The sequence below is a fragment of the Fopius arisanus genome, unplaced genomic scaffold (assembly GCF_000806365.1).
Source record: "Fopius arisanus strain USDA-PBARC FA_bdor unplaced genomic scaffold, ASM80636v1 scaffold00052, whole genome shotgun sequence".
In the NCBI taxonomy this organism is placed as follows: Eukaryota; Metazoa; Arthropoda; class Insecta; order Hymenoptera; family Braconidae; genus Fopius; species Fopius arisanus.
In genome coordinates, this window is record NW_011887791.1 from 340752 (window position 1) to 364862 (window position 24111).

The 24111-nt window shown below is 36.2% G+C and overlaps 1 protein-coding gene across 4 annotated transcripts in view; it reads left to right on the top strand.

The window, feature by feature from the left end:
- EcR (Ecdysone receptor) overlaps positions 1-24111 on the top strand; it is a 45421-nt gene that overhangs the window by 16482 nt on the left and 4828 nt on the right. For 2 of the 4 annotated variants that reach the window (XM_011307191.1, XM_011307192.1), the window contains exon 3: positions 609-1695. In XM_011307191.1, the coding sequence (XP_011305493.1) occupies positions 1020-1695 (676 nt within the window). In that variant the 5' untranslated portion in view covers positions 609-1019. Of the gene's footprint in view, positions 1-608; positions 1696-14674; positions 15882-24111 lie in introns of those variants that run through there. The other 2 variants (XM_011307193.1, XM_011307194.1) reach the window with 1 other exon arrangement.

Below are 24111 nucleotides of genomic sequence, written 5' to 3' on the forward strand. Positions count from 1 at the left end.
ATATTTTTCGTTTTCCAAAAAAAAATCTTGTTTTCCCTGTTTCTCAAAAATTTGTAAAAACCCGGAAAAATGAGATATCCGCAATAATTTTTCAATTTAATTTTCCTTAATTCCCCAAATTTGGGAATCTGGAAGTCAGAATAATCTTTATAGAAAGAGAAATGCATGGATTGGCGGTCGCTTTTTTTGCGCGGGGGGACCACGAGTTTTCTCAACTGCGTAGAAAGTCAGTCCCCACCGTTCATCACACCAAACACCGGAGGCACGATTGAGGGGCCAGATAAGTCCGCAGTTTCGTCAACCATTCATTACCTTCACGCGTGTATGGGTTTAATGATGAAACTTTGGGTTACGAAGAGAAATTGATTGGGTTTTTTTTCCTCCAACGAATTTCAATACTTGTAAAGTATTTGGTAATTGATTGGACAGTCAATTCAAACTCTTGGAAATTCAAATTGTCACTTGAAAAGGCCATATGATTTTTTCTCCAAATTAAATTTGGAAAAGCAATGAATTTCGAAGTTATTTACAGATTCTATTAAAAAATCTGCACGCATGTCTCAAATGATAACGAGAAATTAAACCTTATCTCATTTTTTCTGTTCCAGACATCCACAGCGCCATAACAAAGGACCCCGTGACCTCCAACGTACAACATAATTCCACATAATCCCCGTTAAATTTTCTAAAGAGTCCCACCCCGGAGTGATCACAAGAGGCTGCAAGAATAATCCCAAAGCCCAAAAGCCCAAGACGAAGAGTCGTAATAATAATCTAGTAAAAGAAAATAATCTTGAACCGAGTGAACTGCCACAATCGGTGCCATATTCAATGAAAGTGACATGATGACTGAGAGAACCTGTGAGCACAGGTGAAGGGCATCTAAAAAGGAACCTATAAGTTGAGAGTTAAAAATTTTTTGGTGAAAGACGTAAACTGAAAAATCATCCCTGCGATGACATGTGCATAGGTAATCCTCAGGTACTCAGTACCATCAGGGAGTTGATATCAATGTCAATATGCGAGGGGCTGCTAGTGGTTCAGTGTCATCAGTTACCATAAAACCAGGCGGTACAACAGTTCAAAATAATCTAAGAATAACGAACAATATAAATTCGGCCGTTGTGCGGTACAATGATACTCAACTTGTTCATAATCCAAACAATAGTATCAACACTGTTGGAATGGGTACTGGTGATGTTGCACTGGCACCAACATCCAGGATGAGTCCACCAACAAGTATGGAGACAAGTGAGGGTCCACACACAATGGTCAGTGGTTTAACAGTGGCACTTGTTAAGGCTGAAACACCAGAGCACATGGCTGGTACATCAATTGGTCCAACATCAGCGTCAACACTCAGTGGTCCAGTTGGTTCTGGTAATTCGTTGTTTGCCGGTATACCTAGCAGTAATAAACGACCGAGACCCGATGATTGGTTGGCACCAACCAGTCCAAACTCACCGCAAACCTTGTCCAGTCAGCAGTTAATTTATACAACACCGCAGCAACAACTTGATAGAACACCACCACCAGTTTCTACAACACAAACACCACCGCTGAAGCAACAAGCCTTGCAGCAACCCATTACCCTGTCCACCGGGCTCGCCCAGGGACAGCAGACCAGTAATAATGGTTATGTCAGTCCCATGAGTTCGGGAAGCTATGATCCTTATAGTCCAAACGGAAAAATTGGTGAGTTCTTCCTTATTTATTTTATTTTTTCATCGTTTACTTTTATGCCCAACATTTATTACAACTGTCAAACGTTGTTATATCGTTGACATTGCCTATTTCAATTTTGTCACATTAATCAGGTGGCTCGGTAGATTTACGTTGTATCTACCTACAGAAAGCTGTCAATGTGACCAAACATAGCTGTTCCAATATCATAACAACTTGTTAGTGAACAGATAAAATCGACCAGGTCAATACTAGTGGATACAAAAATTATTCGTCTATTAGTTTCCAGAAAGGGTTTAGAATCAAATATAATTGCCCCAATTTTCCACATTTCTGGGCATTTTTACGGTATAATAGATCATTCCGGAGCTTTCGGTTGAGATATGGAATCAAAAGGCGATAGCGAGAGTCTCTGTAGAAAAATCAATTCACTTTACACACGCCATATCTTCTGGGTGTTAGCAATAAAATGAGTTTCAGGTCGATTTCGTAACGAATGCGGGTGAATACTTAGATATTACCGCAAAATACCCACATGTATTACAGGAAAAGCGGGAGTGCCTCTATTTGTTCCAGCCAAATATGAATATAAAAATTACAAAAAATCATTCAAATAGCGCGGATAAAAAAATAGTCGTATTGACATACCCACATGGTGTGTGCCGAATGTCTTTTTTGTTGGAAAAGAGAAGTCTCATTGAACGGGTCTCAACCGTTTCCTGAACAACGAAATAATTGCAATTTCAATCTTGTCCGTATGACAATATTCAATTGAGCGTTTATCAACATTATCCATCTTGGTCATTTAACTTGAAACAACAGTGGTTGATTTTAACGCCATAATCCCACGTTTTCTCGCACGAGAGGAACAGAATGCGGGTGATTACGCAACACCAACTATTTTAGTCTCCATCCAATACACAGGGCTGTATGCTGTCTACAATTCGAGGTAAAGACTCGAGCGTTGAAAATGTGGTATCTACACTTTTAGATATGACAAATTCATTGATGTAGGTCGTTGAGTATTTTATCAGAACTTGTAACAGCTGACCTGAATTGTCCGTGTGTATTTTTTTCTGGTTAAAAATCGCGGAAATTTACCGTTGCTTATTCATTATCTCGATTTTTTATCCTCGTATCAAAGACTGATTTTTTTTTTTTTCATTTCTTCATCAACTGGAACTCATTTATCCTCTATTCGGAGAGTCACGAATTTTAAACTCTCAGCACGAGACTTCTCGGTGTAGCTTTTTAGAATACTGCCTTATATTCACATGATCCACCTTTTCCCACCATTACATTTTTTAGATGGAGGGCAATGATAGCTTCGGTGGAATTAAAGGGCGGTCGATATCTACTGCTCTGACTTGCTAATGCCACACGAGGCCGTCGTGGCTTTCCAATTTTTTTACATTTTAGACTAGGCAATTTTTTTCTTTCTCCGATTCGAGGCGTATTTTTAGTGTTAAATAAAGTGGATATTTCCATTGACCTTTTTTTATTCAGAGACTCTCAGCCATTAGGGTAATTAGCATAAAGTAATTGGGACTCCGTCTGGTATGAATTTAGAACGGGAGAAGATTTCCAATTTTTCGCGGGGTAACGATTTCAATACGAAAAAATTAATGAATCGCTATTTTTGGGGCTCTGGACTTATCTGGAATTCGATTGAACCACGAGTTTTAGATTTTACGTGAAAATTCAAACTTACATTCTAGAACTTCACGGTTTTGTATACAGAAAAACTCTTACAAGGATTTTATTAATTCTTTTATAGCTTTGGAAGTCAGATGCTGCTTGAATCAAATTTATCGAATCCATAATATGTTTAAATGATTATTTATTTCCAAATATCCGTTTTTTGAATTTTCTGAATACTTTTCCCTGAAGTTTTATAAACTTCTGAAAAGTTTCGATCATGAAATTTTGGGAGTAATTAAGTCACGATAAAATGCGTAAACGGTATATTTTTTGCATCAATCCAATTCACAATTCGTAAAAAATTCGAAGAACTAGCAATTCTGGCTAAAAGGGGGAAGATCTCCACGGGTTTTTAAAATGTTATAATATATGATTCAATGAAATTGAGTCTTACTCCTTCATCGATCATTCAGCCCGCTATCTTCATGTTTAATTAACGAGAATGAGTTCAGGGTTATCGTTATGATATCCACATCTGGTCGAGGCAAATAAATAAATTTTTGCAAGTTCATTTGGTCCGACAATGGGGGGCTATTGTTGGGCAATAGTGATACCTGTTCTATGTTTTCCAACTATCGATTCAATTTACCGTGTGAAACGATAGGAAATGTGAAGTGCGGCTTCAGATAATGGAATCACCACCGCCACCTGTAGGTTTACTCCAAAGAAACAATTCCATTGAAACTGGCGGGTCTCTGCAGGTGGCGCTCTTCGTTATTTCTCTATCCGAACATAAAAAATAAATTTAATTTTTTTAATTGAATTTGGACGAACCAGAGTTAAAAATCACGGAGACGGCGATTTTATTTTGAAAATGTATTGTAATTTGATTTTATACAGTCGCGATCAGTTAAGTGAAGCCGATAACGCGAATCCGCGCATTTCAAATAATTTTATTGATATCTCATTGAGAGTTCACTATGATGTACCTATCATAAAAAGATAATGGAAAACATAGATTAGGATTATCAATTAAATGATTATCGATTCATTGAAAATTCAAGCATGTATCTAATTGAATTAATATATATTTTAAATTTTCCTTGCATAAAATTCCGGAATTCCCTTTCTGAAGTTTTTTCTCAGAGATATATAGAAATATTAAAAAAAAAGCTTTGAGTCGAGGGATAAAAGCACTTGAAATCTCTTGAAGTCATTTGAAATTAAATATTCCAAAAAATTATTTGAAATCATTTTGTAATCCCATGAAATCAGCAATCATTGTGTCATGATACTTGTCAACAAATAATCCCCCGGAGTGAGCGCAGGATCTTAAATAAATATTTCTTTGATCGTGGTTTTTATGGTGTTAAAGAAATCCAGTGTGAAGATATATCATACGAGGTTCTATAATCGATGTCGGTGAAGCAAGTAGAGCGTCCAATGAGGTTGGCCTCGACTCCGCTCCTGTCCTCTCCGCTTTCTCACCCATTTTTACTTGTACCATCACTTTTTCTTCACAAGGTGTATCATTCACACACATTTCTCCATCCGTCACATCAAAAAAATTCTCTGATCCGCGACTGCTCCGATATTTAGAAAAATAACATATCAGTTTCCTAATCTAATCTAATCAGGACGCGGTTATATGTCTACCCTGAGCTTTTGTTTACATCTGCTGGTGCGAGTCACCAAGTTAATGAGAACGAGACAAATTATTAAAAAATGATAAACAATGATGTTGGGTTTAATTGGAGAGCAGGAGGTGAATGATTTCATTTTTTTTATCTGACTGGCGGGGGCCCATTGTCTGTGGGCCTTGCGGCAATACCCAAGGCCAGACTATTATTCCCATGAACACCATAAGCACCTCTAAATCATCACAAAAAATTGCGCCTTTTTCAACATTCTAATTAATTTCAATAATGTTTCCGATTTTTTTTTTTTTTTTAATGAGAGTTGTTTCATTATGCGAGGTAGGAGGCATGGTAATTTGAGAAGGTTTGAGCTGCTAGGGTTTCACACTGATGAGGAATCAGAATTTTTTTTTTTTATTTCTTACGACTAGAATGAACCGTCAGATGTATGTGATCTTCTGCAGATATTCATCTTGGTTTTGGGGTTAATATTTGGGATTAATCGTTCTGAATACTTTTTATTCTACTTTATCCTTGACTTCATTACCTGGAAATTAACAATGGATTATTTTTGGTTAATTTCTATTTAATATTACTTTTGTGAATATTCAATGAAGTTTAAATTTTCCAGCCCACTGGGGAAGATGATTATTTTACTCGAGGAAATTTATGTGATCGAAGTTAATTATTACCGCAACATTTTTTTTATTCATGAATTAGGAACTAATCTTAAATTCAGGGAATTGTTGATTCGAATTTTCATATTAACGAGAATTTAATTGAATTTAATGTGGATAATTGCCCCTGAAATGAAACCCAGGTATTTACCTTGAAAATTAAAAATTCGAAACTAAAAATATCTTTCTATTTTGACAGAAGGGGCATGGAAAATTGGAATAAAAAATAAAATATCGCCTTGAAATTGAAAATGCAAAGAAGCGAAAAAAATTGATTACTGTAGATTATCCAGTCGTTAGTAAATTTACTCAACAATAGTATATTTTTCTCTCAGCCTAAAGAATAATCAGCTGAAATTCAAGGTTAAAAGGTTCTCACAAGTATACAATATATTCCACACTGTTCTCATGCACCCATCCTTCCCTCAAATCATCAGTCATAGTACAGGTGTACAGCATTTGCGGTCAGGAGTAAAGACTAGATCTCCTTGAAGAGAGAGTTTCATGTGTGTACACCACAATCATATAAGCTCAGCCACATCATAAAAACCGAATAAAATGAAGTATAAAAATACTTGATAAATCATCAAGAAGTTGAGAAACGGTTACTAAAATTGCCGCGAAGAAATATAACGTTTTTAATTTATTTCCATTAATAATTAATCAGTCCAAAAAAACAGCCAAAAATTTTGAAAATAAACGCGCGACAATAAAAATTTATGAATAATTTTTAGTTGCATTGGAATTCACATGTAAATTGTCTAGAAGGTATAGAGGCAGTGAGAATGACGCATTAAGTGAGGAAGGGGCTGAGGAGGGAATTTGTAGATGGAAGGGAGGATACTATTATAGACAGGCAGGTGCAGGGAACTTCTGGCATTATATATAATGTATATAGGATGGATACATAAAGTTGACGCGCCCTGTTGATCATGCGCGTAACGCTTGCGCAAGTCTCTATGTACTCCGCAACACATGGTAATAATAAACAACACTAGGTGATGTCTGAGGAGAGAGACTCGGGTTTGTTTCCATGTAAAATGCGAAAAACTGTGGGAAAGTGAGCAGGAGGCCTCCAACTCCGAGACCTCAACCTTTTCCAGTTTCTTCAAGTGCTAGGGGAATATGATGATTTTTTTGACCCATCGAGGCATTACATTTCTTTCACTCAAACCCAACATTTCATTTTTTTTTCATTTATTAATTTCATTAGAATGAGTAATTTTCGAGTAAGGGTCATTCTCAGTCAGGGCTTTGATTAATCCCCCAGTCCAATCTTCAGGACCGAAGATCGTAATCCGAGCGATTTACAGGTCAACCTCGGTCTTAATTCGCCGTAAAAAAATCGAATCGATAATGAATTAATAATATGACGAATAATTGGTCGTGGTGCGTGATTATTCGTGGTATTGAGGAAGGAATGGGGTAGGTTATAAAACGGTCATTTGTCAAATAGTTTGACATGAAAGTGCAGATGGACTTTTCCGGCTGGCAATTCCTGGTTGAATTGCATTGCCCGCCGGAAGTGGGTCACAAGGTGTTCCATGAAACTCCATGAGCACTGGCTGCAGCCACCAAAGCACAAGTGGCCCTGACCTCACCCACGTCATCCCGTCGTCTTCCTTTTCGTTTTCCAATCCGATCCGTCTATTTCTTCAAATTTGATAATGGTCCATAAATCCCCATCCCCTTCTGCGAGAATTCAAATTTTTTTTATCTCTCTGGAAATAACTCGAAGGGATTCACGCAAGACAATATAACGTTTTTGCGTTTTGGTATTATTTAATTACGAAGTTTCAATAACTCAAGGATCAAATTAATCATTTGCAAGGAAAATTGAAATCACGAGAATTTTGACTGAAATGTGAGTGGATATTGTCGATGACTTTGAACAGATATGATCTAAATGGTGTGTTATATCAATCGAGATTCGGTAACTATTACCGAATACTCGCTTGCGTAACCGAACCGTTGTGTTCTTACAATTGCAGAGAAAATTACACTTTATTGAACCAACAACATTTACAGTTAACTCTAACAAACAGTGACATTAACAAAAACGAATGTAAAAAAGTTCAAGACAATTCATTCAATTAATTAGGTCAGCCGAATTCTTCTGTCAATGTGTTTCAAAAAATTTTCACTCTGACATTGTAATAAAAAAAGGCACGAGTCTAGTAAAAATGAATAATCGTTTGGAGATTTTACGAAAAAAATTATGATTTCGAATAGATTAGAATAGAATAGAATTTTTTTGCGATAATGTCAGAGGACACTGTCTTCAGAGCCAATACGATATATCAGACGATAAGACAAATTCTATTATAAATTGTTCAATCCATATTCCCCGGTTCTATTGCCGAGTTCCATTAATATACTCGAATATATATATGCATAATCACATATGTCGTGAAGCATGTTCTCATGAGATATGTATTCGCATGATTGATCTGACTATTGGAAAAATTACCGTTTTATTAATGCCCGAAGGTACTTCTTTTGTTCATCGGTATTTCTGTCAGCACCCACGTATGTCCAAGATGTACTGCTATATAGGATCCCAATATTTCTATCAATTTCTTATGAGAACCAATTTAAACTAGAATATCCTCGAATCGCTCGTGATTAAATTCTCGATTAATTTTTCGATTTATAATTAATGTTCAATCCGAAATTAAATTTAATAGATCTCGAAGTCAATCATGAAATGGGATTGTGAACCTTAAAACTTAATTTATAATACGGTATTCCCGAATTATTCTTCATCATTAAAAATTTAAAAACGATTTCATCGTGTAGGAAATGATCGAGGCGTATGTAATCATCGAAGTACATAATTCAAATATATCGTCAGCCATATGAATACTCAACGTGGGTGCAATATGTGCGGTCAAAACGTACAAGGTTCCTAATCGGTTTGCAAGTGTCCTTGTAATCAAAACACGGAAGCGTACAGAGATGATTCTGCGTCATTACAATTACCCGCCATTACTTTGGTAATTATTCCGTCATTTTTTTTCAATGTGTATCATCCCTAGGGATCAATTAAAACATTGAGAGTTTCGCTGACTTTTGCGTACCGTTATCCTTTTTTTTACGAGTGTAGGGGAACAGGAAATAGTTACATAACATGGAAATCCTCTTAGTTAGTCCGAGAATTCTAATGTGAATTTCACTAACTATATTTTTTTTCAGAGAAAAAAAAATGGTAATTGACGGTTTTTAATGGAATAATGGAATCGGTCACCTAAAATTTAGAGTTTCCATTGATTTTTCTATAAAATCGGTGATTTTTAATTGTAGTGTTTTTGCAGTTTTTGTTGAATCGAAAGACATTTTTTTATCTCACTCCTGCAATTATAATTATAATTATTCGGACATTGTGAATTCAATGTTATATATTATAATTAACTCCAAATCAATTATGAATGATATTTATTGTCGGTAAACATTGCGGAATGTTTGAATATTATTCATTAATGGTCAACTTTAATTCCGTGGCTTTAATTGATATGATGAGAAAAATATTGAAGGTGACCATCGAGAAATAAAAACGACATTTGCATCTGTCCCAGAATGTTGACCACTCGAAAAATGCAATTGTCATGGTAATTTATCCATTATTGTGTCACTCTTCGATTTTTTTGCGCTCTTCGAAACCCTGAAAATACGTATTGAATGGAAGGATTTCTGAGTAACCGTGGGAGCTGAAGAAGTCGTTAGGTTTTCGGTGGACTTTTCACACGAGCACTTTCATCTTCTCGTTAAACCACTATATTGTTGAGAAATTGTAAAGATGAGTAAAAAAAATTGAAATTGTAATTCTTTTTCTCTTCATTCTCATGTGAAACGGAAACTGTTGGGTAACCGCACAGCCAAGTAAATGAACATATGGGATTTTTGAAGTTGAAGGACACAGATCATTTACCTCGATTTTTTATTTAATTAAAAACCATTTCATGCCAGTTAAATTCTCGCTGAAAATTGTCAATTGAAAAATTGATCGGAAATCAAACCAACACAAAATAAAAAGGCATTAAATAATTAAAAGACCTCAACTTCACGTCCCAATTTCCAGACAAAACATAAGTACACGAATTTTCGTAGAGATTGCTCTGAAAATCAAAAGTCATTCCTCTGAAAATTCCACTAAAATAAAATATCACTGAACACCGCGCAAAGCACAACAACAGCCTCATCAATGCTTACATAACTCACCTCATAACGAATGCATCGCTAATTAAAGTAGCTAGAATAGAATTTCTCTGATGACAATTTTTGTCGAGGATATTGACACCTCCATTGGCGGAGACGAAGCGGAAAAATAAAACCCCGGGATGAATCGATTATTATTATTTATGAATCAGCGGTCATTGCGATAGTCGAGTTGAACTAGAATCTGGTGTGCTGCCATGATGACAAACACTAGGTTGAAAGTAAACTCTTGTGGCGTTGCCTTGTTGCCGTGTTGCCTATTATGGCACACCAGATTGAAGAGAAGGCCTTGATGCGTGCCCGAGTCCTCGCAATGTTCACCCAAGCTTCACACCAACACCAACAACATGTCCGCTCACTAATATTCTCATCTTTCTAACGCCATTTTATGCTCCTCTATTACTCACAAGTCCTCTTCCCCCTGAAGAAAAAAAAAAAAAATTAAAGTAAATGTCCAGGTCTACCAAATCTATACGACTCCACACGGAGACAAATATTCAGGAAAAATAACGGAACATCTCACGTAATCCGCAAGTCGGAATGGTTTTTTAGGTGAATTTATGTGGAAATATAAGAGAAAAATTTGAAACGTTCAGTAAATTTTCGGGTCTGTCAAGAGTACAAAAAGTTACGTAATTTTTCTGGCAACTGTTGGTTACAGATCTGACAGCGATTTGACGAATTATTATGAGCAACAGTCTTCACGTAATATTTCGTCAATTTTTCCGCTTTTTGGACTTTTCCGTTACCTAATTAATCTACCTAATTAATCTGAAACCCTTTTTGGGACTCCAATTAAAAACAGCTGTTTGTCATATAGAGGAAATTAAACAGCAATAATAATTAACCGAGTCTGAGATTAAAACCCCGATGCTTAATCATGATATGACTCTGTCTATTCATCCTACGGGGTCCTCCTTTGGGCCCTACGTCACTGGAGAATGAATCAATTTTTTTCGACACATGAAGTCCCTGGTTGACTTGATTAATTTCGAACTTATAAATGTGAGTACGAATCCTTCTAAATGATTCGTCGATTTTTCAATTAAACTTTTCCATTTTTTTTTTTCACAAATCAATTGATTAATGATTTTTCGCGGCGTTATAGTCTTTCGTAATGGATTCTTGGGAATACGTTATTCGCCACACAGTACCAACGAATAATTAACACCCAATGATTAAAGCGCTATGACCTTGAGCGAATAAAAATACACGTACCAAGTAATTATCGAGTTCTTGACCTTGTATTAGTACAGTTGTATCAGATCCGGGCATGTTAATTCATGTTGCCTTCGAGCTTCTCCTGTTTTGTAAGCTTGAGTGTCTTTCAATTGAATCGGCAAAAAACTTGAAGAAAAATTTTCAACAAAATCCAATCGAATTTTCTAGTTTCTCTTTTTTTCGTGATGTTTTTTCCTACGTGATAACTAATAAATTACCTCTGATAAATAATCACATGAATTTCTACCTGATTTTGCCAAAACTTATAGAAAATTATTTTCTTGTTTATCAGGATATTTTATTAATCATTAAGACATTTAGATGTACCAAATCAACTCCCGGTATTTTTATTTACAATATTATCATACTCTAATCGTTTTTTATTTAAAATTTCACACATCCACTAACAGGTTGAAATACCTAATAATGTCTCTGGATTTCTCCAGGAATGTGGCAGGATATTCTTCTAAACTCAATAATTTTTAATAGATTTTTGCTCTAATCACTCCATCTCTCAAGACAATTGTAAAGCAATTGTTACAACGCATCAATTGTCTCAAGGTCAACCGTTCACAAGGAATGACTCCACTCCTTTCATTTTCTTAATCCATTCAAACGAGCCATAATATCAATTGTCCATCTCATCTGCGTTAAAAGATGAAGATCCCCTCCAGATTCCTACGATTGCCAGATTAGCAATTTCAATTAAAGAGAAGTGATAAATGTTAATGTTATTTGAGGAAAGGTTGAGGCGTCGGAGGTATCCTCTGGAGGGTGCGATGAAAGGGATCGCGTTGCCCTCTAAATGGAATTTTTTCCCATTCACTGCTCCATTGAAAATACCTGACTTTAATGACGTCAGGAGGACATGGCAACATGGCAACAAGTTTACTTGCCCTTCGATACGCCCAGACGCCCTGGAAAAATCGTAGGTGTCAAAAATTTCTCTTTTCCACTCTGATCATTCGAACGAAAATTTCTCTCAACTTTTTATATTTTTTTTTCATAAATCACACGAGATCGGGTCGGAAAAGGTAAATTGACGCAAAGGGAGTGCCACATAGATGACGCATTCTTTAGTATTACCATCAGCTCAGGTGAAAAACACGACATTCTCGTATCCATCGGTTTTTTAATAACTTGTTAATATTGTAGCGGAAAAGAGGGTGGGTAAAATGGAAATCTTATCAATCGTTAACATCTCCTGAATGGATAATACATTCCGCACGAATCGGTTGGGCAATTTTCTTCATTGAAATTTCAAGGAATTTTTCCCATGAAAATTCGAAAGTTTCTAAAATAAAATCAATAAACACTGAAAATTCAAATTTGCTCGGGAAAATTTGGGAGTGATGAATATTCGGGATATGATCGAATAGTTGAAGTCTTCTGTTGTTTTCGAAAATATTGGAATTTTAGGAAATTTTCATTGTTTTTTTGATGATGCACCTGTGAAATAGTTCAACCGCCCCAAAAATTTGGAACACGAAAAGACATGTCCACGAAAATAGTCGTTTCTTTGAAATTCCCTGGAAACAGTGGAGATGAAAAGAAAAGAAACCGTAATGTCTTTCAATCTTTCATTTCCCTGTCAACCTCCTGGGGTCATCCTGGCCTTCTTCCCCCTTCTGAAGAATATAACTCCATAAAAATGGATGCCTCGGATAATCTCATCTCCACGCTTCCCTCGCCTACCCCCTAAATCAATTTCACCTTTTGAAATAAATCCTAACTAAACCAGAAAACATCTAAATCCCCAAAAATCTCGATAAACTCCCACCGTCTTCCCCATAAAAAAATTCCAATGAATTAATTATTTAAAAAATCAATAATAATACTAACTATCCTCAATTATTATTAATCATCAAACCCTTCTCTAGTCTAGAAGCCTCCAAAAAAAATAGCACCAGAAAAATCATGCAAAAATTGCGACTTCAAAAAATTTACACATAAAAAATCCATAAACCAGAATTCGCCGATTAATCCAGACGCGAAAGCAAAAGCAAAAGCACTTGTGCTTTATGCTCAAATGCGCCAGACTGATTCTCCATTCTCCCAATGAAGAAATATATATTTTCCATTGGAATTAAATAGAAAGTGAAAAAAAAAAAATGAGTGTGTGCACCGAGATATATCTGATACATCGGATTATGGTAAATATATGTGCGTATAATTGATAGATATGAGGTAGGTGAGTGGTGGTAGTGTAGCCCCCCTTCCCGTAAATTTAGACTGACCCATTTAAAAGGCCGACCTGGAATCCCTGACACGGTGTATGGAGTGCAGAGTGTTGGTGCCCGCTGGAGTGGTGGCCTGGTTTTCCCTGGCCATGACCCGTGTACGCGGTACGCGCACCAGAGCTCCTCTGCACGGGATACAGTGCAAACCCCGACCAACCCCCCTCAAGCCCCCCCACAAGCCTTGGCCCTTTCTTCCTTCCTCCTTTCCTTCCAATTCCCCCATCACTTCACCATCACCAATCGCCACCTTTTCTCTATATGCACATCACCCAAACCTCCACCTCTCCATCTGTACATGCCATGTAACAGGTGGATGACGTCATCTCGACTGATACACCCATGTACCAGTCAGTCTGCTTTGCATATGTCAATTCTATTCTATTTTATTTTTTCAACTTGATAACAATATTTTTTGACATTTTTTTTGGTGTTGCATTTGTGGTTTATACCGCAATTTTAAATAGTAATTTTTTCGTGTGATGTACGTGATGAAGCTGAGTTTTTTATTTTAAAAATGAGAGCGGGAAAAGTGTTTGCTTGGTTTTAATTTATATTTTGAAAAAGCGCTTATTCATTGATAGTTATTTAGAAGGAATAAGTATATAGTAATTGATAGTATATTTATGAGAAAATGAAGAGAATTTCTGGAAATCTAGAGCAAGAAAATAAAAAATAGGCATCACACACACACACATCAAAAAGCATCTAAAATCATAGGGGAAACCGGGGCAAACTGAAATTATTGTGAATCTTCCACTGACGGACCCACTGAAATTTTTAACATATTCTTTCATTTTTTACCCATCCACCTTTTTCACACCATTCAGCCGCTAGGGAGATGAAAAATTTGGAAATAAAATGAGGAAAAATTCCACACCTGCATTGACAGGCCCATCAATAGAGTTTCACTTCCGTTTAATTTTCTGGTGATTTTCAAAAAAATTCTTGAAATTTTTCTCAATTATCCATCAAAACACATCATCTTAATTCCATTAAAATCACTGCACTGAAAATGAAAAAAACCATTTTTTTACATTCTCAGCATCGCTCTTTTTTGGATTAAAAATTCTCGGAGAGAGGATGAATAAATAAATGAAAATATATAAATATATAAATGCATAAATAAATGGTTAAATAAATGAATAAATAAATGGATGAAAGTGTGAATTGAGTGAATTGAGAAAATGAGGATGAGTGTTGGTGATGTTGGTGGTGTTAGTGGTTGCGCGCGCGTCAGTGAAAGTCAGACGAATAGAAGAGATCCCCCCACCAGGTGACCGTGTTGAGCTCCCACTACAGTCAAATTGTCGATTGTCGAGTGTCCAGCGGCTGCGGCTCTCAGTCAGTGTCGGAGCGCCGTACCGAGTGCTTGCTTCACCATTTCACAAAAATTCCCCATTGTCAGATTCCAAGCTCCCTCAAAACTCCATCCACCCTGCCCCAACCCCCTCCTCCCAATTCCCCATCACATCCACAAATAGTGCATCGTATCGAAATCATAAAGTGCCGCGTTAATCCGTCAGACGGTGAAATGGGTCACGACCGCGAGAGCCCTCACCCATGATTTCCAAGTGTGATTCTCGGGTTTTCTCGTTGAAAAAAAAAATAAATAAATCACTTGTTTAGACATGGAGTCGATGATCTGTCACACGTGCTGAAACTTTTAGGAGGTCAATCTCGGATTATTTGATAATTATTAGTCAATGGACTTGTGAATGGTGTTGTGATAGATAAAACTGAAGAGACAGCGACAGTTGAACACTCTCGACATTAATATCGTGGAGGCATTCCCTTTTGCGCGATCGTGACCTCGTTTCCTCAATGACCGACACTCGACGCGGGCGCCATTAGTGTCAGTCGTGGAGTGAGAGAGTTGAAAGTAATCCGTGCTTGTGGCTTTGTATTTTTTTCATCTCATCGAACAATTGTATTTTTCAATGCCTCATTATTCCACCAGCTGGATTCACCATGCAGTGGATAATTGAAAATTTTTGTGATATCCTCGACTAATTGCATAATTCCTATCATGTGGTTGACTTATTTACTCAGAGTTAATTGAACTTATCAAGAGTTACTGATTTTTTGTACAATTGAAATTTTTCGAATTGCCTCTTCTGTTTTTTTTTTAAATCTCGGAGTTGATGTTGCACTCGATGCTGTGATGATCAGGTGATAGTGACATTTTGGGTTTTATTTTTATTTTTTAATTTGATATAAAAACGGAAAAGTGGAGTCGACAAGTATTGAGATCAGTGAGAGGAAGGGGGAAGTGGGTGGGATGATGCTGCAAACAGTGCCCGGGGTGCCGATGGCTGGTGTCAAGAGGCGATGGGGTGGTAGAATAGTTGGCCTTCAGGAATCAAGTCCTGAGGTGACTAGCAGTGGAGTTTTGTCACCACCACCTCATTTTCATCCCTCTACACCGGAGGGTGCAGGCAGAAATGATGAGCTACAGTTGTGGGATTTGGATTTGAGTCGGGGTATGCATAACCAGGCTGATGAACATTTACAGAATCCTGGAACACTTCTGGGAGGGGAGGTCGCATCACCCACACCCACCATTGAAGGTAATTGGTATTTTTAAGGGAATTGTAACGCGTTGGTAGCGGTGCAACGAGCAGGTGGGGGAAGGAGGGTCAGGGCCGCGGCCTTGGGAACAGGTCATTGATATTTGGAGCTCAGAGACATTCTTGCCGTCAATTCGTACCGATTTTTATCATCTACTTATTCTATTATTGTTTGCCAGTGGAAGCTTCGGAATCGATTTTTTTTATGGTTTTCTAATGCTCCCTGGTAATTATGCAGAATGCCAGAAAAATTTTGGCGATTTCTTGAATTTTCCGAATTTTGCTATCGGTTTCGTTTCACGGGCCTTACGGTCATTCGAGATATTTCGACATCATGGACTTGATATCGGATAGATTTCTAACATTTTTGAAATTACTGAGTTTTGAAGGCGATTTTTACTATTCCGTCAATATTTTCGCACCTAATTGCGTTGCAGAATAATATAAAACGCAAGTTTCGAACTCAGAAAATTCTCGATATTTCTTTTAGCCAATATATTCCTGTCACGTCAAATCTACATTCCTTTTGTATAAACAAAAATATGATTTAAAAGTGAAATGTGACTTTGACACGATAATTCGATAACACTTATCATTGGCGAAGTGTCATTAACTCTTTCGTTTCAGCCATCGATAGCGAAATGATCGGGTCGGCAAGGAGAAGAAAGAAGCGAGATAATATCCAACTTTTTTTTTATCTTGATATTTGTAATATTGGCTCAATATTGACACAGATACATTGATAGTTGTTTATATGTGCGTGATGCATTGCGGTAATGCCTGTAATTTTCATTCTGTGCCCTGGCGAACGGTCACGAGAGTGGGAGCATCGATCTTCAGTGCTATATATACCTAAAATGACGTCTTGTGATCACTGATCCACTGCAATACTCAACTAGATTTAATTTCCATCATTACCAATAAATTTTTTTTTCAAGCAATACTAATTTCAAATTTGACTTCTTGCAAACAATTGTAACAAGTTAAAATTGAGCTTAAGAATTTCAATTTGTTGTTTCAAACGAATTTATTCAATTCAATATTTAACCCTCGTCATCACATGTGTGTTTGACTATTCATTAATTCCATTTGTCGGTTTCAAAACAATTTTTTTTTCACTTAATTAATTCACCGAACTATGGCAATTTTTTTTTCGCTTTTGTTCACCTAATGGCACTCTGGCATATTGAGGATATTTGTCCGGCCTGTTTTATTTACGTCGAAGGCATAAATTGACACCCACATCAAACGCATTGCGCCAGCTTGCCAACCTCCAATGGTGTTATTCGACCTTTATCCATGCCCCCAAGATACTTTCCTTTTTATTCTGCTTTTCGTGGTAAAAATATTGTAACGAATATCGTGATACGTTTCTTTGTGTCCTCAATTGCTCTATGTATTGATTTTTATCTGCCGAACACGTGATGCCTGACAATCGTAGAAAAAAACTATTTCGAGTGATGGGCATTCCTCGTTAAAGGAATCTGTTTTGAAAACTCACGTTTTTGTTTTTGTTTTGGTTTTTTTACTGTTTTTTCAATCTCGGAAACTAGCCGGTTCGAAGGAAAAAGCCAATGGAATTTTTTCGCGGATTTTGAATTCTCCACAAAAAAAATACCTGGCGTTTTTTTTTTCGAATTCTTTACGTTGTCGACATATGTACATATGTACATTTTTTGATTATTCATTTTTATATTACACAATAATTTGTGAGTGATGGATTCTTGAGGAAGAAATTTCTTCAACAAGAAAAATCCTGAGGAATTGTTGTGATGTTGAGACGTCTAGGAAAATAGATTATTCAATTAATTTTCTTTTCTAACAATACTATCTGTTTAGCCTCGGTATTCTAATCTGTTCCCATGCTAACTTGCCATTCATGACGTTCATAAAAGTGTTGAATTGAATAATTTCGAAATAAAAAATAGATTTGAAAAAAATAACGTTCCAGTAAACCTTGAAAATATTCCGTTAAACACAGAGAAATCTCTTAGAAAGCTTATCAGAATTTCAATACAATCCAGGCAATCTAAACGTGAATTGATTTTGAGGATAAAAAATATGAGACATATTTTAAATTATGGATAGTATCAGTATAAACATTCTGGCTGAATATGCGAATGGTCTGTTTAACATGCCTGATAAGTGAAAATCATATTACACATAGTCTTACAAAAAACATCTGTGCTTCATCTTCGAGGTTGGAATAAGACGGGAATATTGAAAAACTCTTTAAAATAAAAAAAAAACAAATTCAATAAAAACGTCACATTATTTTGTGATTTTCGTAGACAATGCACGTGTGGAGTAATTAATTTATGTTATAAATAATAATTAATATGGGAGCAAAAGAAAATATTCTCGTTAAACGAAATATTATTTTCTACAAAAAGTAAAAAAAAAGCTTCTTGCACGAAATCGAAGTGATAATTGATATTGATATATAATCAATTGAAAAAAATTGGTTTCTCGTCCACTTCTTCAGACTTTAAAGACTTTTTCTTATCTAACGCTCTCAACCCGCTGGCACTGCATTTGCCGTTAAATTCTTAATTATAAACTATTATGTTACGGGCATTTTTAATTATTCTTGACACTCGAAGATTCCTTTGGAGTTTGTCCAAGCCGAATTGGACGATTCTATCTCTTTGCTAAGGAATCAAGTATTTCATAAAAACAGTATCGTAAGACTTTCTTAAAGATTTCATCATCTAGTATGAGAAGAATCCCCAAGGGCTTTAATAAATTCCCGGTCAATACCATTCACAAATAACCCCATTTACCAATTCAACACATTAAAGGCTGAATTCTGCGATCAAACTCTCTAATAAATTCCAGTTGAAAGATCGAGGAATCAATTTGTTGATACATTTAATATACACTCATTGAATTTTGAACTGTTTCAAGAGTTGTTGCTGTCCTAAAGAAATGAAAAAAGTTCTGTGAATTTTTGAAGAATTCAGGAAAAAAAATAGAAAAATTATAGGACGATCATGATATTTGGGGAGAATTATTTGTATTATTATATTATATTTATAACAACGATGAGGTATCATAGCTTTGATTTAGTGTAGGTTTGGGGAATTTGAAACAAATTTTTCCGCATGGCGAGTTTAACCATCAGATAAGCCCTGGCACCTTTTTTTTAATATTCCCTCATCGAATTTAAACTTATTTTGGGTATGGTTGGTGTTCTAAAAAGAACAAATATTGAAGTGATCCACATGGTGTGTACGCATGCGCCATTTGGGTGTCTAAGTGGCCCAGGGGAAGGGGGACACGTGGTGGGAAGGAGTGAGGTCAGTAGGTCACTCTCACTCACCTTTCCAACGAGGGATCACCGTTCGCCTCGAGACTAGGGATGTGAAATGACCGTCATTTTTTCATTCGGTCAGGTCACCCGATATTCAAAAATTTGACCGATTCCTAACCATTTTCTCACCCTGAAGTCACTTGTGAGTTAACGGTCATTTTTTCGAGATTTCCGTCCCAGAATTTGAAATAATCAATAATTTCAAAATAAAATCAATGTTTATTAGTGCGAATGAGAAAACAATAAATTTATTACTCCGGATAACACTACAAACTCGTGAGTCGAATAAATCTAACACGAATTAATGAAATATGTTGCTGGTCATTTTACGGACGTTGCGTTACCTAAAAAAAATATTTGTGGACGCGGGTTCAGATGAGGATTCACTTTCAGATTTGAATTGGTCCTTCCTCGAATTTTTGGCCATGCAAAGATGGTAATTACCGGTTATGATCGCGGTGGATGTATGCGTTTTTTTATGTGAATATGGCCGTACTTTATATTTCTCATAATTACCGGGGCATTACCAAAAAGGGATTACTTCCCGCTGTGCAGGCTTATATTTGGAGAAAGTTTAATTTTGAAAAGTTCTAAAAACTGGCATTCCAGGCACATTTTGTGTCCTTGAATGAGGTATACTACATCTGCTGGGCGAGTAGAAATTCTATTGGGCGGAAGTAGTTTTACTACTTCCTGTCAGTACTTTTAATATTTTTTACAAGTAGTAAATGTAGTAGTGAAATGTCATTTTTCAACAGCTGTCAAGTAATTTCAAGATTTCATTTCAAAATGTCCAATTAAATGCTGTAGGGAAGAAGTGGTGATTATTAACTGATAGAATACGGAAACGTTTTTTACATGATGTGTTTAATTTCAATTTTTTTATAACAATTTGAAGATTGTTAAAGTTTTGGAAAATCCCGAGAATTTTCAATAATATCTCCAAAACTGAGAAGATTATAAATATTTTAGCATTTTGACAATTGAAATTATTGGACTGGCCCTTGAATTATAGAAGATGAAAGTTGACATGACGTTTCACCGAACTTTACAGACTTAAAGCCCTGTAAGGTGTACCACGTGACATCAAATATCTCTCTTCCATTGGCGGTTATTCCGATCGGATACATAATCAATGGAAAAATTTATTTGAAAATTCGTTGGACGTTATTTGAATTGCACAGATGGTTTATAGAATTCAATACACATGTTCTTGCGGTTGACTGACGAAAATTGCACGCATTGATCCATCAAGGTTACACTATTTTTTCTGAATAAAAACTCGAGAATTGTTCAGTAAGATATCGCAGGGGTCATTGAACTCCAAATTTCATACATTTTTATATTCCTCTTCTTAATTTCTGAGTTCATCTTTCTTATAGAAAGAATTTTATTTTTTTCTCGGATCGAAAGTGACGGAAACTACTTTTGGAAAGTTCATGAAACTCACTCATCCTCATGTTTCAATTTTTACTGACAATTTTTTATCATTACTAATTATTTTAAAGTGAATATAAAAAATTCATTTGATCACAAAAAGGGTATACATGATCAGGCTCCACTAGTTTATGTAACAAATCCATGATATCCTTGAGCATTTAATTTCAATGATGAAGGAATTTTTGAAAAAAAGAAGACAGCTCCCTTTTTGGAGTAGCGAATTGTCATCTTCACAGAATAATAAAAAATTTCCGTAATTGTTTCGTGGTGAGTTGCCTGGTTGTGTGATATTATTTTCCCTTCACCTCATAGATGGTGGATACGTATGAGCCACAAGCAGGCACATACTGTTGATGTCTTGAAGCATTTGTTGCGGACTGGCGGGCAAGGCCAGGGCTGACTGGTAATTTTCTTGCGCAATGACTCTTGCAGAACGTGCCATAGGCGATGACCAGTACATTCAATTGACTTTTCTCTATCGCCACACTATGCCTTATATCTATATCCATTTCTTAGATTTCCATCTCAGTATTCTACTGACTCCGATCACTGGAATTATCTATCAATCGCTCCTGGCTCTCCGCATTCCCTAGATTAGTAGACATTTAGGTATTTTCTGGGACTAATGTCGAAGTGAATATCGAATTCTAGGTGAGGGTTTGGGGTTTAGTCTCTCGATTTTTGTAGTTGATAAACATCAGTCTATCATTTTTACAAATTTAATGAAAATTAATTGTGGAATGGCCTTCTTATTTAAATAAACAATTTCATAGAAATTATTGCATCAACATCTGGGGAAGGAATGGGTTTATTGAAAAAATATGAATGATTTAGGAGAGCAGATGCATAATTAGCAATTTTTCTCGAAAACTCATGATCAATAAAAATAATAAACGATAAAATGGATTTACAAATGATTTTAAAAAAGAACTGAAGAGATCAAAGCAAGGGCCAAAAAAATTGGAACTCACCAATAATTGACTCACAGAAAGGGAATATGGAATTAATCATTGAAATTTCGTTTGTAGCTGACTGAATTTTTTGTAGCAATTGCAATGTTGCAAAAACAGAATAATTAAAAAACATTCCCCAATAGTTTCTATAAAAAATACATCAATTAATAATGATTACATAAAAACTATTCCAGTGGAACTATCACCAAAACTTTCAACGATTTTCCAAATTTTCAGAAACTTTTTCCCAATTTCAAAAAATTCCTGAAAAAAAAAACAGAATTTCATTGAACAGTTGTACATACGAATCATACGATCAATCGACGAAATATGATTGTATTATTTTTTCCATCATCTAATTAGGCCTCAAATCCCGATAAACTGACAGAAATAAAGGGAATAATATCCCTCAATAAATAATAAAGATAAAGAATCGATGGCAGTGAGTACCCTAAAGACAAAAAGTGAGGTAGAACAGAATAGACTGGTATTAGAAAAAATGGGTGAAACAGTGCGATGCACTCGAGTGAATCCTGGACTGTTTCAACTCCTACGTGGACGCTGTAATACGTCGGGGAGTGGAATAGATCGTCGGAGAAGGATGCCAAGATGTTGGAAATAAAGGAATAAAAAAAGTAAGAAGAAGGATAGAGTGGGTAAGAGGCTGGTGGGAAATGGTGGGAAGGTGGGTATGCAAGCCAGAGTCAAGGCCGCTCACTGCTCCGAGATTCTACTAACCAACGCGGAAACCTCATGCCCTCTCACGTATATTCAAGATTTCCTCTGGACTTTCCAGATTTTCCAGTCCCTCAACTTCTCTCACCATTTTTAAGCAACATCAAATTTTTTTAATTAATGAAATTTTCCACTGTGCGTTTGGACAGGTGGGAATGCACGTCGGGTTGTACTCAGGGAAGTTTATGGGGTTTGATCGCTCGTTGGAATAAGTCAGGAGGTGATACTCACCTGAAAACATCGGCTGCAGCATCAGTGAGATACTGACCAACAGTCATATCAACAATTCCACGAGAAGGGGTATTCGGAGGAGGGAAAGGGAAAAATTTTGTTTATTTGGGGTTTGCTGTCTTCTCTTCGTTATCGTCCCTTTCTCGTACTTTTTTTCATATTTCTTTATTTTTTTTTCCCAGAACTACTTTTGAGAGTTTTTTTTTTGAGATTCTTGTCATTCCTTGTTTTGGGTATTTTTTTTTTAATACATTTTTCTGTTGTGTGTTGAAAATATAGACGGATTTTTTTTTTCATCGTCGTGGTCTGCGCGATTTGATATTGATTGAAATTCACTCATTTTAAACAGGTGGAAATACAGGCGCTAACGATTTTGCGAATATTTAGCGAAAAAAATCGAGTTGTAAAAACCAGATTTGGCCAATAAACATCCAGAGCAAATAGAAATTTCCAAAACTGTAAATTTTGTGGTAAACCATAACAAGTGATTTTTTTTGGGCCAGTTTTCAGCCAATATCTCGGAATCCAAAGAGCACATCGAATTTTTCACCCCAACATTTTTTACAAAAAAGAATGAGAGCTACAAAAAAGGTAATAACGAAAAAATCGATATCTCCCTTCAATTTCGAGATATGAGGTAAAAAGGGATCTCTAAAAAATTGCAATTGTGCAACCATAAGTTTACCACATTTTCTTGAGGAATTTTCTCTCATTTCGATTAATTTTTTTTGCCAAAAATTTGTATTATCTTCTCGGAGCACTTGATTTTCACGTCACGTTGCTGTCGAAGAGGTAAATGGTCGGGTGAAGGGGGGTTGTATGGGGGGTGGTGGAAAGGGTGGAGAGGTAAAGAGAGGTTGGACAAACTTCCTTTCCATTGCTTTAGCGACCTCGTTCGTTAAACGCGTCGTTGCTCTGGCCAGCGTTGAAAAAGACCGGACAACCTTCACTACCATGTTGGTCCCACGCCGCTCCTCCGAGGTCACTAAGCACCAGATTTCTTCCCTCCCATTACATATCTCAAAACATATTTATATATTTTTAATACTCCATACCCTCAATTTTGCTAGTTTTCTACTTTTTATTATCTCCTATCGCTGGTTTTTTCCTCTCGAGACGACATTTGTCGTGATAATCATTGGGAAAGAGTTTGTTTTTGGTGAGGATGGGTGTTAGAGAGGTGACACGAGGTTGAGGACAAACCCGATGATGATTAGAATTACTGGATGGATCTCTGGATCTCTAGACTCTAGACGTTCTGTTATTTTAGTCGAAATTATCGACTTTTTTAAGGTTTTTGACACATTTTTTATCGGATAGACCCAGAAAAATATACCGTTTTTGCATTTTATTGTTATTTTATGACTCACGAAGTTTCATGATCGTGCAATAATTTTTTGCTTTTTTTAGAATTTTATGAATTTTGTAAAAGTTTTTTTTTTAATGCGAAAACTATATTTTCGATCCGATGAACAACCTGCCAGCAAACTAAAAAATATTAATATTTATTGACACAGTATGTTCAAGGTCATCATTAACCTGATGATTTTCCGGAGAA